This window comes from Marmota marmota, unplaced genomic scaffold, assembly GCF_001458135.2.
Source record: "Marmota marmota marmota unplaced genomic scaffold, marMar, whole genome shotgun sequence".
Classification (NCBI taxonomy): domain Eukaryota; kingdom Metazoa; phylum Chordata; class Mammalia; order Rodentia; family Sciuridae; genus Marmota; species Marmota marmota.
Window position 1 is genome coordinate 7,223,402 of NW_025999944.1, and position 12,560 is coordinate 7,235,961.

Below are 12,560 nucleotides of genomic sequence, written 5' to 3' on the forward strand. Positions count from 1 at the left end.
CCCTGCTCTGTTCTCTCTGAGTGTGTGTGTGTGTGTATGTGTGTGTGCGCACACACACACAAACACACATCTGATTTGCGATGGGAAAGATGAACAGTCAGGAATTCCCCTGGCTGTTGGCACACCGAAGGCCCCAGTGGCCGGAAGTACACAATGAGAAATACTTCCAACAGCGCCAAGCAGCCAGTCACTCTTTTGTTTAATGGTCAGGAGAGGAAAGTTGGGGGATGGCCGTAAGTACCACCACTCCCTCCCACCAGCATCCTCACTGCAAACACTCCTTCCCCACCCACCCCAGGAAGATTCTTGGCTCCCGCCTGACTCTCCTCCTTGGAGAGGGAGGTGGAGAGAGGGGAGGGGAGTGGGAGGGGGCACAGCATTCTTGGAAGGAGGCCCAGTTTAGAAGTTTCAGTCCAGGCCAGCAAAAACCAGGTCCCTGCATAGACTCAAGGGAAGGATAAGAGACATCTCCACCCCACTTTCCCCCCACACCCAAAAAGGCCAGTCTCCCAGAGGGAGAGTGAAGAGGAGGGAGACAAACCTTCTCCCCAGTGCCCCCAGCGCCTATGATCAAACCTTTGAACCCAGTCCCACCCACCCCCGTAACCACTTCCAGATCCTCCAGACCCAGCCAAGAAACTGGCTTCTTTGGGGATTGAATTCATAAGGAAATGCTGAAAAAAATAAATAAAAATTCACTGCCAAACACACTCACGGGGGAAGATGGGTTTCTCTTGAGGCAGGAAATCCATCCGAATAGACTAGAGCAAAAACAGGACAACACCAGCACCCAGTGACCCAGTGAGCCCTGGAAGCCACAGCAGCACCCCAGACCTTCATTCCAACCTGGAGCATTTCCTCCGGGACCACCTTCTTTCCTCCACCACCCCAGACCCCAAAATGGACATCTGAAGTGAAAATACCAAAGGGGAGGTCCTTCCAAACATAATGGCATGCAGCAGGTAAACCTTCATCTGGGGCCCCAGGAAGGTCAGCAGGGCCATGGAAAGACACAGGGGCTTGTTTTCTCGAGTAGCCAGCAGCCTCTGGAAGCAGGAGCTCTGCCCTGGGCAGCAGAGATGTGAGTTCACTTGTCTCTCCCTTTCTCCACCTGCAGCCTACAAGCCTCCCTCCCCACCAGCAAATAGTGGCTTCCATCGCTACCAGTTGTTAGTCTATCTTCAAGAAAGGAACGAGGTCCTCTCTCTTCTTCCCAGTGAAAGCAAATCTCGAGGTAAGGCTTTGGCGTTCTTCACACTATAGCCAGGGTGGACTCCTGGGTAAAACTGAACTTTCATGCATTTGTGGGGCTATCGGGACCTTGACCCCCACCCATGAGCCAAGGAGACTGGGGTCAAAAAGTGGTGTTCTTTGGGAGTGAACTGGAATGAGGGGCCCTAAAGGAGACATTGACCTCAGATATGGTCTTCTCCCAAAAGTAAGTCCCAAAGACCAAGAAGCACCCCCGAAACTTTGTGTGGCATGTGCAGGCAAATACCCCACAACACCTCAGCAGGTAATTGTACCCTATAATTGAGGCTGATCTGAGCAAGAGGGCCCTGGAATGCCACCCTGCCGGTCTATCTTCATTGGTGGCTAATTGGTTGGTCTGCCCTGCCATCTGGGTGCTGGGGCAAAGACTTCCTCAGCCACACCCCCTCCACCAGCCTCTCTGAACAGCTCTCCTCAGACACTGGACAGGACCCATTTCCCGAACCTCCTAAAGACTAACCCAACCTGCCTGGCCTCAGTCCTCCAGCCACCAGGGCCAGGAAGCAGGAGGAGCTGTGGAGCTGGCCACAGCAACCCACTGCAGGTGACTCAACTGTGTGAGCCACGCCCCCCACAGTCCTAGATTTCTCTTGGGGGCATAGGAAGTAAAGTAATCCTTATGCGCTCTATCACCTCCCAGTTTTAGGACAGGGAGAGCTGTGTAGAATGTACAAGTGACATTAGAGGGTACAAAGAGCACATCTCCTAGGCTGTCAGGAAATTGAGTGGGAGGGTGGATGTCATCAACCAATTCCTCTCACCCAGTGACCCTGACCAACATCCACCCACTGAGAAGCTGGTCCAGGTATTGTCACAACCCTGATGCCTGAGGCCCCGGAGAAGGGGAATGTGGAGTCCAGAAAAGCACTGGCTCAGACGTATGCCTACCAGGGGCCACCAATCAGAGGCCTCCCAGAGGACCTTTCCACCCGTGAACCCTCTCCAGGTGCCCTTACACCTCACCAACCTGCAAATCTCTTTAAATGGCTTTAGCAAAGACAAACTTTGAAGTTTGAATACAGAGAAGGAAGAAAAACTGCATCTTTTCCAGGCCAAGACAAATTTCTCCAGCATCCTGGGAATCAATCTCACCAAAGATGTCAGGAAGTCCTTTCCACCAGCTCAGGCACTGTGACTTCCAGGGGCCAGGAACTAGCACCTTTGCCTAGGATGTTCCCACCCCCCAGGGGATTCTCACAGAGTGAGGCAGTGTCTCAGACACTCCCCGTTAGATGCCAGGTCCCAAAGCAGAAGCCCTGCATGGAGATGCTCAGACAGGGTCACACCCAAGAGCCTCTCCTGGGTGCTTCCTTCAAAGAGCAGAATGGAGAGGGGAAGAGAGAGGATTAGATGATACTAGGAGGAGCAGTGACAGGGGCCAGGAACAAAGCGAGGCTGTGTATGCCCAAGACACTGCCCACCTTTGCCAAGCTGGGGCTCCTGATCTGATGGCTGCCAACCTCCAGAAAACACAGTGATGAGAGGGCCCAGCAAAGGCCACCTGTCATCCTGGGTCACAGGTGGCAAGGCCAGGAGTCTGGATATCCATCAGTCCTAAGACCCTTTATCAATCCCTGTGGACTTTTGCCCAAACCACCGTTCCTGTGCACATGTATGCACACACACACACACACACACACACGACCCACCTTCCATTCTCATGAAAACTTACATCTGGGTGCAGTCCCTTGGGCTCCTGTGCTGCTTTATTTGCTGCCAGAAATGAAAGCAAGAAAATGACCTTCCCAGATGGAAGCCGCAGCCAAGGTACCAGTCTTGCCCTAGGACAGCCTTCCAGGTGCCTAGCCCTGTGCTGGGGGCTTCTGAGAAAACCTAATCCCCACATTCCGGGCATTTTCCCTGCCCTCAAGCAGCTTACTTGGAACTGATTAAATAACAATATGGAGCAGCTTGTAATGAAAGTGCTCAGTTATGACCCTGAGGGCACAGGAGATCACCGAGTGGGCTTAGGTCCTTTCCCTTCCTAGGTCCCTCTGTTCTCCAGGACAGCATGCCTCTTCAGCAGGCAGGGGGAAAAGGTGTTTCACTGTAGGGTGAGGAAATATTTCTTCCACTCTCTAGCTAGTGATGTGACTTTGGGGTGAATCAATGATCCACTTTGGGGTGAATCAATGATCCTCTTTGGGCCTCAATTTCCTCCCTAGAAAATGAGATGATCATTTGCAGAGGAGCAACAGATGTCTGTGGCCCTGAGGCTCCAAGTGGGACAAGGGCTGGACCTCACAGAAAGAGAATCGCATCCTTGAGTAAAGGAGCAGGGAGCTCCAGGCTGGGGAAACCAGAGATGCAAAGATTTTTATTTTAAATGTGAGAAAATGGGAAGGTTGTAGAGATTCTTGACAGTCCTGCAGAGAACCTGTAGCATTGGCAGGTAGACCAAGGAAAGCCTTTAGAGATGTTAACAGGAGAAGCCACCCAGGAATATCACTCTAGAGACAACCAAACTGAGTGATGAGAGAGAGAGGACAGGGGGCCACCAGAGGCAGAGGGATGTGAGGCAGTGGGAGAGATTGCAAAAGCAGAAGCAGCAGTCCTTGCTCAACATCACAGTGCAGAGGGCCTGGCACACTCTGCAGCAGCTGGGCAGTGCTTGGGGATCTGTGCAGCCCCAGTCTGGACCAGCACTCGAGAGGCCAGGACCTGGGGCCCTGCCAATGAATACAGGCCCCAGGACCTGCCTTGGTCTAGTTTTCTCTCCATGGGAATGGAGCTGTGAAGGGAGGGGAGCATCAGGGATGGCTTCTAGAGACTGAAGGGGAAAGGTCAGGCTGTGGAAGCTGGATAGGGGGCATCAACATAGATGGTTAGCTGAGAGGTTATAAGAAACTTTGGCAAAGCGGTTTCGAAACTGAAGTAACCTAAAGGTTCTCAATGTGGTATAGTGTTCAGCTCACTGAAAAAAACATGGTAGAGAGCCAGTCTAGAATCATGTTCTCGTCCTAGTCAGACCCCTGCCTTCCCTGGGACTCACATGTAAATGACAGGCTGAGGGTGAGAAGAGAGCTCAAGATTATTCTAATTGAACCTGTCGGGACCATCTATATAGGTGACAGGGTGGCATTGCTCAAGACCAAGGAGGTGAGATCTCCATTGGATTCCTGTTTGTCCTGTAACTCAGGACAAGATATGTGGTCAGCAACTGAGGACATTTTGACATTTGCCGCAGTCCGGCTGCAGCAAAATAACCCAGGGGGTGACGAGCAACTTGTGTAGATTGATACAGCAGGAGTGGGAGCCGTTTATTGTAGGACAGGAGGGGTATATATACATTCCACACAGCTTATCTTAATTAACATAAACTAGATACAGCAGTCAACCAATAAAGAATCTCCACACTTAATGGCTCGCTGGCGTTACTTCATAAATTATTCCCTCTGGCAAAATGCCAGGCGCCATCTTGACTTGTTTACAGACCCTAATGGACATTCAAACATCCATTGTGTGACCTTGGACAAGCCACCTTGCATCCCTGGATCTTGATTTTTACCTCATCAGGATGAGGGGCTGGACGAGCTGTTCGCGGCTCAATGACCCAGGACTGGTGTGCTCACTCCTTCCCGGGCTCTTCTCAACTCTGTGCTGCCACACATATGCAGAGAGTGGACAAGGTCTGACTCCCCTAGCCAACTCAACATTTGCCTCCCATGAGGCTTCCTAGCAAGTGGGCCACCAGGACCAGCTACCCTGCCTCTGGTTGAGGAAGCACCCATGGTCATGCCCCTCCCCCTCCTTCCATGGCCCACATTTCCCACCACCTAGATCCTACATGGTGCCGGGTGCTGGTAGTAGACAAGGGAACCACCTGTCCCTACATTCTTGGACATGTGTGTCACCATGGTGTAGCCCGTGGGGAGCTGGCACTCACAAAGAGCAAGGTAGACATCCAAGCAGCTTAAGCAAATGGGGGAAGGACAGGCAACCCTGAAGCCAATAGGGCCTGAACGCTGCCTCTGACAAGAGCTGGCCCTGTTGCACTGTCATTGTCCCAAAGGCCACACTCTGCCTTCTCAGCTTAGGTTAGTGTTACCTCAGGCCTCTGATATACTAGACTTCCACCTCTGCTTCCTGTCCTTCCTCTGCATCCTCCTCACACCCAAAGTCCCAGCTCTGGCCTCTGGGCTCATCTGTGATTTTCATGGTCCCCCTACATGTTTTCCAAGAAGCAGCTTCAGATTTGGCCTCTAGATAGAGTTTTGTAGATTCCAGAGGAACAACAGAAGCCATTGAGGGACCCCGCAAGCAGCCTTCACATGCACCACACGTTGCCAGAACACCCCTGCTTTATATTCATGTCAAGCCACCCACAACCTCACCCAACTACAGATTTGCCTGCTGACCTGGACACCCCACTTCTCCATCGCCCAGTCCTGGAAGGCCCTGCCTGCCTTGAGGACACCTGTCACTTCCTCGTGAATATCCCCAATAACCCCTGGGCTAAACTCTGTTCCCTCTTAGCCAAGCCTGGCGCTGCCCTCTCCTGTTAGTGTCCCCCCCCACTGTGTCCCCTCTCATAACATTCTGTTGGGCCTCCTTGGGCACCTTGCCTCTATCTTTTTTGCCTTGCCACTAAATCCCATTCTGCACCTGTCAGCCTTTCTTCCACCACGAAGTATAAATTCCTTGAGAGAGGAGCTCACCTCTGCCTTCCTTCCTTTCACCACCTGTCACTGTGCCCGTCTCCCCGCACACACATATGGATCTGAACATTCTCACACCCCCACGTTCGTCAACTTCCTCCAGCACCTGAAGAGACGGCCACCTCTCCAGCACCTGAAGAGACGGTGTCCACAAATGACAGTCTCCAGGCCAAATGTCTTCCCTGTCCCAACTCCGGGCAGGCAGGGCCACCAGCCTGCCCTGCCCTTCACTGAAGCCTTGTCCACCATATTAGGTGGGCAGGACAGCTGCCACATCTCCTGGGGGCAAACAAGAAAACTGAAGCCCCAGAACAGTGAGAGGTAGGATTGACCAAAGGTCTGCAGCTGAGAGCTGACCAATCTTCTTAAGTCCTGGGGAAGGACTCTTCCCACTGCCACAATGCACCTTCTCCCTCCACCCAGACCACCAGACTTCTGGGCCCCGGGCCAGGGATAGACAGGGAGAATTTGCATCCTGCTGCCCTGAGCCGCAGACAGTCTGTCCTTCCCTCAGGTAAAAAGCTGTGGCTGAGCTCCTGGAGAGCTGTGGTCTGCACCATGCCACACTCCAGTCGCCTCACCCAGAGGTGACAAGCTGTGTTCATGATCCTCTGGTGAACGAACTGGGAAAATTCTCTCTCTGTCCCATGATAGATCAAATGCCAAAGCTTGCTTCAGAGCCACTCCAAGGCCATGGGCCCAGGATCGTGCCACAGTGCCTGGGCAGGGACTAGAGGGATGGCTCGGTTACCCCCTCACAGGGGCACACAGAAGCCTTTGGAGGGAAAGCTCACTTGTTGCAAAACAGGATAAGGGTGGCAGGCAAGGATCCTTGGGGTTCTAGGCCATATGGATTCAGGATTAGAAGGAACAGGCAGAGGCCTGCCATACAGTGAGGCTTACGACTTGCTTGTAGCATCGAAGGCCTCGGGGCTCCCAGGTGAGTGAAACATGGGGCATAATGGGGCCAAGGACAGGAAGGCCCCAGAGCCCCAAGCAGCCATCAGCAGTGGGAAGCTTTTGACTGGCAGGAACTCCAGGGACCTGAGGAGCGAGGGGCACGTAGAGTATAGGGAAGTTTGGAGGGAAGAGGCCCAGAGGGAAAGGTGCCCTGCGTGGAGAGCACCCTCAGACAGGCCCCCTCCAGCTCACACACAGACAGACACAAACACACCCAGCCCACTGCAAAACAGCCCACCCCACCCGCCGTGACCTCCCATGGTGGTTCACCTGGCCCAGCACCAGACCCCCAGGGACCACCCCTGATCACCGTGTGGGCTTGCGGCAGGCTGCTCTCTTCTGCCTCCGAAGGGCCCCACCCACCTAGCAGGGCCGGTAGGACTAGGGTCCTGGCAGCCACCCAGCTGGGGCCATCTGGGCAACACTCAGACAAGCACCCTGGCTAGAAACTGCCTGAAATCTCTATAGGCATGAGGCAGACGTCCTGGAGAAGTATGCCCCCACCCAGCCACGCATCAGCTGTCCCAAGGAACATCAGACAGATCATGGGGAGACAACAGAGAATCCCCAAGTCCCAGCCAACCTTTGCCACTACCAAATGTTGGAGTTGATAACTGGGAGCTACCTTAGCAGCTTTCGGGCCTCCTTCTCTAGCTCCCTTCCCGGTCCTCACCCTCAGCCTCAAGATGGAGAAGGGAGGCCTGGGTGATCTACCGGCTGGACAGGTAGGAATCATCCTTCCGCTTTCCAGTTCTCCTAAGTTCTCTTCTTCAGAGGAGACCTGGTAGCCCCTCACCACCCTGGGACTGCCCCAGCCTCCCTGCTCTCTCACGCCAACCACAGGCCAAGTGTCACCTCCTCAGGCCTCTGGAGCCTCTGGAGCCTCAGGATCAGCCACTCAGCAAATATTCTCCAGGAGTAATCGGATGTGATGGAACGAGGGCTTTTCAGCTCCTGAGTGAAAGTCTCTGGATGTCATTTAATGGCACAAAAAATAAAAGGCTCGGGCCTCCCGCCCACCACCACCAGGACATCATTAATCTCAGGAGAAAGGCATCAGCGCTTCTATCACCGCAGCCAGCTCCAGACGAGCCAGACAAATTACAGACCTGAGCCGGGCCCTGTGTGGGGCGGTTATTAGGTTGGAGTTGAATTCTTGTTGTTTTCTTCAGGGCCACCGTCCCCTGACAAGAAGCAGTGCCCTGCCAAGTAGGAGAGTAGAGCAGGGAAGAGGGAGGCTGCCGTGGTTAGACAGGAGTCACCTGCCCAGGGGGACAGGGCAGCTCGGGGACAGGTGCCCAGGTCCCTCCAGAGCAGGAAGCCAAACTCAAGGGCTCAAAATCCTGCCCCTTGTTCTCCAGCCCACACTTGTCTTCCCAGTCCCCAGTCCCAGTCCCCAGGCTGACAGGGAAACACTTCAGAGCCCTCAAAGGACAAGTGACAAGTCCGGTGGGGAATGTCCTTGGCAAGTCAGGGGTCAGGAAGCACTGTCCTTTGCTGGTGAAAAGCCTAAGAGTTGGCCCACGGAAGGGCTTGTGAGCATCTGTCAAGGGCCCCCCCCAGCTGTTGGCCAAGGCCTCCCTTCCAAGGACTAGTTTTTTATTTGTCCTCTGTGGATTGTGTTATGTTAGAAAGTCTCTGAGGGCAGGAGTGAGACTGGGTAAAGCACCTCATCCCACTTGCCTGACAGAGGCCCAGGGATGGCTGCCAGTGTTAGCTAAGGGACCCTGCATCCCAGGTCCCCTCAACTGAGCATGTGCAGAGGAGCTGTCTACGCATTCTCCTGAGCCTGGGGGAATCAGGACAATACAAGGGGGCACATCCCCTTCTCAGTCTCTTGGAGGCCCATTTGGCCCTCACAGGCCCAAGGGAGCTAGCTAGGGGGATTGTGTGATAAGCCAAATTGTGCAGATCCAGCCCCTCAGATTCAGGACCTGGAAGTAGAAAGAGTGACTGCCAAGACATCCTCCAGAGTCATTTCCAAACATCCAGCCATGGCTTTCCCTAGGACTGAGACTCAGAGAACGAGGCCACCCCCACTGCTAGAGACAGGGGTCCTTCCTTCCACCTGGTGTCGGACGGGAGGTCAGGCACAGAATGTTGGCTCAGAAACACCCAAGCTTTAAATGAGCTGTCCCCCAACCCCCTCCTGCCCAAACATCTCTAGCATCCAACAGCCCTCACCTAAGAAGGTCTCCAGTGGCACTGACCAGCAAGGGAAGGGAACGGCCTCGAGGCAGGGTGTGCAGCTGGCTCTGCAGAAATGGGTCCTGCAGGGACCAACCTACACATCATGCGGCAGCCCTGACCCGAGGAGCCCAGGACGTTGTGTTGCTGCCACTGTGCAGCTCAAGAGACAGACTGGCAGGCTGCCTTCCCCCAGAGGCCTCTGGAGTGCACTCACCGCCCCTGCCCTGTCCCAGGTAGAGTCCAGCCTGGCTGCAAGTTCAGTGGCCCTGGCACAGACACAGCCCTCTTCCTGCGTGGCAGCAGCTTCCCTGCAGCTTGGGGACAGAGCAGTGCCATACAGGAAGGGGCTTTCCTCTGAGCTGCGACCACAGAAGCCACAGCTCCCCATCTCTCCCCATACACCCCTGAGGGCCTGACTCACCCCTCTTCCTTCTAGAACTTGCTCAGGGTCAGTTCCTCTCGCCCTCTGTGGCAGGAAACAGAGTGGGGGGGGTGTTTAAGGAGTCCTGGGTGAGCCAGGGGAGGAAGTGGCCCGAGGCTAGCCAGCACAGGGTCTGGGTGCCACAGCTGCCCAAGGAGCCCGAGAACCACAGGGTTGTCGGAAATGGGGCTGGGAACAATCCTGAGGCACCAGGGACAACTCTGAGCTCAGATAGAAGGCAGCTTCTGAGCAGGCAGGCCTGTGCTCCTGTGTGAGGGGAGCCTGGTCTCTCTCAGGGTATAGGGGATTTCTTTCCATCATCTTGCCCTGATCTCGTGATTGGTTTCAATTCCCTCCTTGTCACCCAGGTTCCTTCCTGTCCCACTCAATGGGGAAGGCCCCTTGTCCCCTTGTGTTTGCCACACATCAATTTACCCATGAGCCTTTTCCGTGGCATGCACGTGAACACACACAAACATGCACTGGTGTGCACACACATGCACACGTGCCAAAGTTTCCCAGGTTCATAGACCAGAATTCCTCTACAGCCATCACGATCCCTGTGGTGCAGAGGCTCCAACCAGACACAGTGCCTCCGAAAGGGCTCTGGAGTGACACAAAGCCACACTGTGGAAGCACCAGGGCAGTCAGCACCCATCCAACAAGCTGGACTCTCTCTGCCCTTTCCCTGAGACACCCCTGCAAGCCCTCATTCTGCAGCTCTCAAGGTCAATCCAAGTACACGGTCACTGAGTCAGATGGGATTGAGAGAACCTGGAAAGACCTTGACCTCATCCCTGCCTCCCAAGAAGTTTTCTCCCCAGTAGTGCACTGGGTCCCATCGTCCCGTCAGTGAGCCAGGGATATACCCAGTCCCCCATAATATGATCCTTAATGTGTATAGTGCTCCTGGGAGAGCACCTGGCACACAGAAGGCACCACAGAGGTGTCCTGTTGCTGCTATTATTATTATTTGCTTTATTACTATTATTGTGTTTGGGGTTGGGGATCAAAAATTGTCCTCTCCTCGAGAATATCTTTGAAACACCTGGAGGGAGAGGGTAAATGGAGAAGAGGAACATTTGGGTGGACTCATTTTCTTCTTGTTATAAAAAGAGCAGTGAGTACACACAGGAGCCAACAGGTGTGGCACTGGTGACCTGTGGCTCTCAGGTGAGGGTTTAAGAATTCCAGGCTGCCAGCCCTTAACCCTCCTCTGTCTGGAGATGATTGGTTTTGACCAAACCATGGCAAATCTGCCACTTGCTAACTTGCTCTGAACAAGGCCTTTCCTGAGTGTTCTCTCCATCCAGAGAAGGTGGCTAGATTTAGACCCCAAAAGAAAGAAAAAAAATGCAGGATGCAATTCAATTTCAATTAAATTTGAAATCTGGTTAAACAATGAAAAAGTTTTTAATCTAAGTATGTTCTGTGTAATAAGTGGAACACATAACAAATTATTTGTTGTTTATCTGAAATCCAAACTGGGCTTCCTATATTTTTCTGGCAACCATCTGCCCAGGGTGCCTGAGGCTCAGGCTTTGGGAAACAAGAGCGTGGGAATGTGCCTCTGACCACTTCCCTCACCTCTCCCTGGTGCTGGTGCCCCAGGAAGTGCCCTCCTTACCCTGCCAGGAGGCCTGTTCACACTCGCCCCAGAAGATGTGACCCCTGGTGTGTCGCCTCCCCCTGAAGAGAGCCCCCTTCAAACTGGGCTGCTTGAGTGTCTCCAGGCCCAGCCTGGGAACGTTTCTCCCACACTCACTCCCCGCCAGAATCCAAATGCCATCGCTGCACCTCCACACAGGGCGAGCCCTGTTGCAGGGGGTGGTTGGGGAGAGATTGTAAGAACCAGCACAGACAGCCCCGCCAGTCTCAGCCCCAGCACTTGGGGTGACCAGGTGTGGAGAGAAGAAGCAATGAAGCCTCTGTCACGGGGTCAGGAAAGCTGCAGGAAGAGGGGGTGGGTGGAGGGGTGATGGGCCCACCTGATTGGCATTTCCTTTCTGTACAGGCAAAGAAGGCAACCTGTGCTAAATATTATTGGTGGTGGTGGTTGTTTCCCGGCTGGGGGTTGAACCCAGGGCCTCTTGCCTGCATGACAAATGCTCTGCACTGAGCTACATCCCCAGCCATGGTATGCTAAATAAGGGGCCCTGGGAAAGGAGTCCCAAGGTAGCCTTGACTTGGTCTGGGATTAGTCCCCATTGTCCTCTGATAATCAGGCAACTAACTCTGCTACTTCTCAACCGCTCTGCTAGCATCCCTGGCAGCGAGGGGCCAGAAGGCTTCCCAGGAATTTGTCCTCAAAGCCCCACAGCCGGGAGAGTCTGCTTGTTGTATGCCCCCAGAGCTGGCAAATCCCTGCCAGCTCTCAGGTGCATGGTCCCTCTTACTGACTCCCTATGCTTATCTGTTCTTCCAGGCTCCTGGAATATGGAAAGTTTTCTGAACCGCTTCCATCTGAGAGAGCCCGAAGCAAGTACCCAGTTCATGACCCAGAACTCCCATGACTCACCAATGATCCAGGCTTTCAGGGGAGACGTCAGGTATTTCAAGGACAAACCCAAGTAGAGACAACGGCCTGCTAGACCAAGGCTTCAACTTCTAGGCATGTGTCCACATTGCCTACCAACAGATGGAATCCCCTCTGGGTATGGGTCCCTTATCTTCAAAATTAAAAAAAATATATCATACAGGGCTTGATGTTTTGTTTCCTAAACCTTCAAAACCAACAAGGGGAACTCAGCCTGGAGTTTGGGGTTTTCCAGAAATTACAAACGGGTGGAGCAGGGGATGGGTGGACAAGCAGGAAGTGGAAATCCCTAGGCTTGAACTGGTAATGGGTCCCTCAGTCACTGTGCCCTTGAGCAAATCACTCATCCTCCCCAAAACTCTTCCTCCAGCCATGACACTGAGACAGGCAGAAGCAATAGGGGACAATTGGTTGTCACCATGGACCTCTCTAGTTCTGACATGCAGCAGCATTCCCTCAACCAGTATTACCAGCATCTATCCTGTGCTAGACAGGGGACTGTGTGAGTAATCAGGTCACACAG

The 12,560-nt window shown here is 53.7% G+C and overlaps 1 protein-coding gene across 2 annotated transcripts in view; it reads left to right on the forward strand.

Annotated features, from left to right (window-relative positions):
- Nucleotides 1-12,197, forward strand: part of Pebp4 (phosphatidylethanolamine binding protein 4) — a 231,877-nt gene extending 219,680 nt beyond the window's left edge. For both annotated transcript variants that reach the window (XM_048801594.1, XM_048801597.1), the window contains 2 exons: nt 1,118-1,234; nt 11,927-12,197. In XM_048801594.1, the coding sequence (XP_048657551.1) occupies nt 1,118-1,234; nt 11,927-12,075 (266 nt within the window). In that variant the 3' untranslated portion in view covers nt 12,076-12,197. The remainder of the gene's footprint in view (nt 1-1,117; nt 1,235-11,926) is intronic.
- Nucleotides 12,198-12,560: the final 363 nt, after the last annotated feature.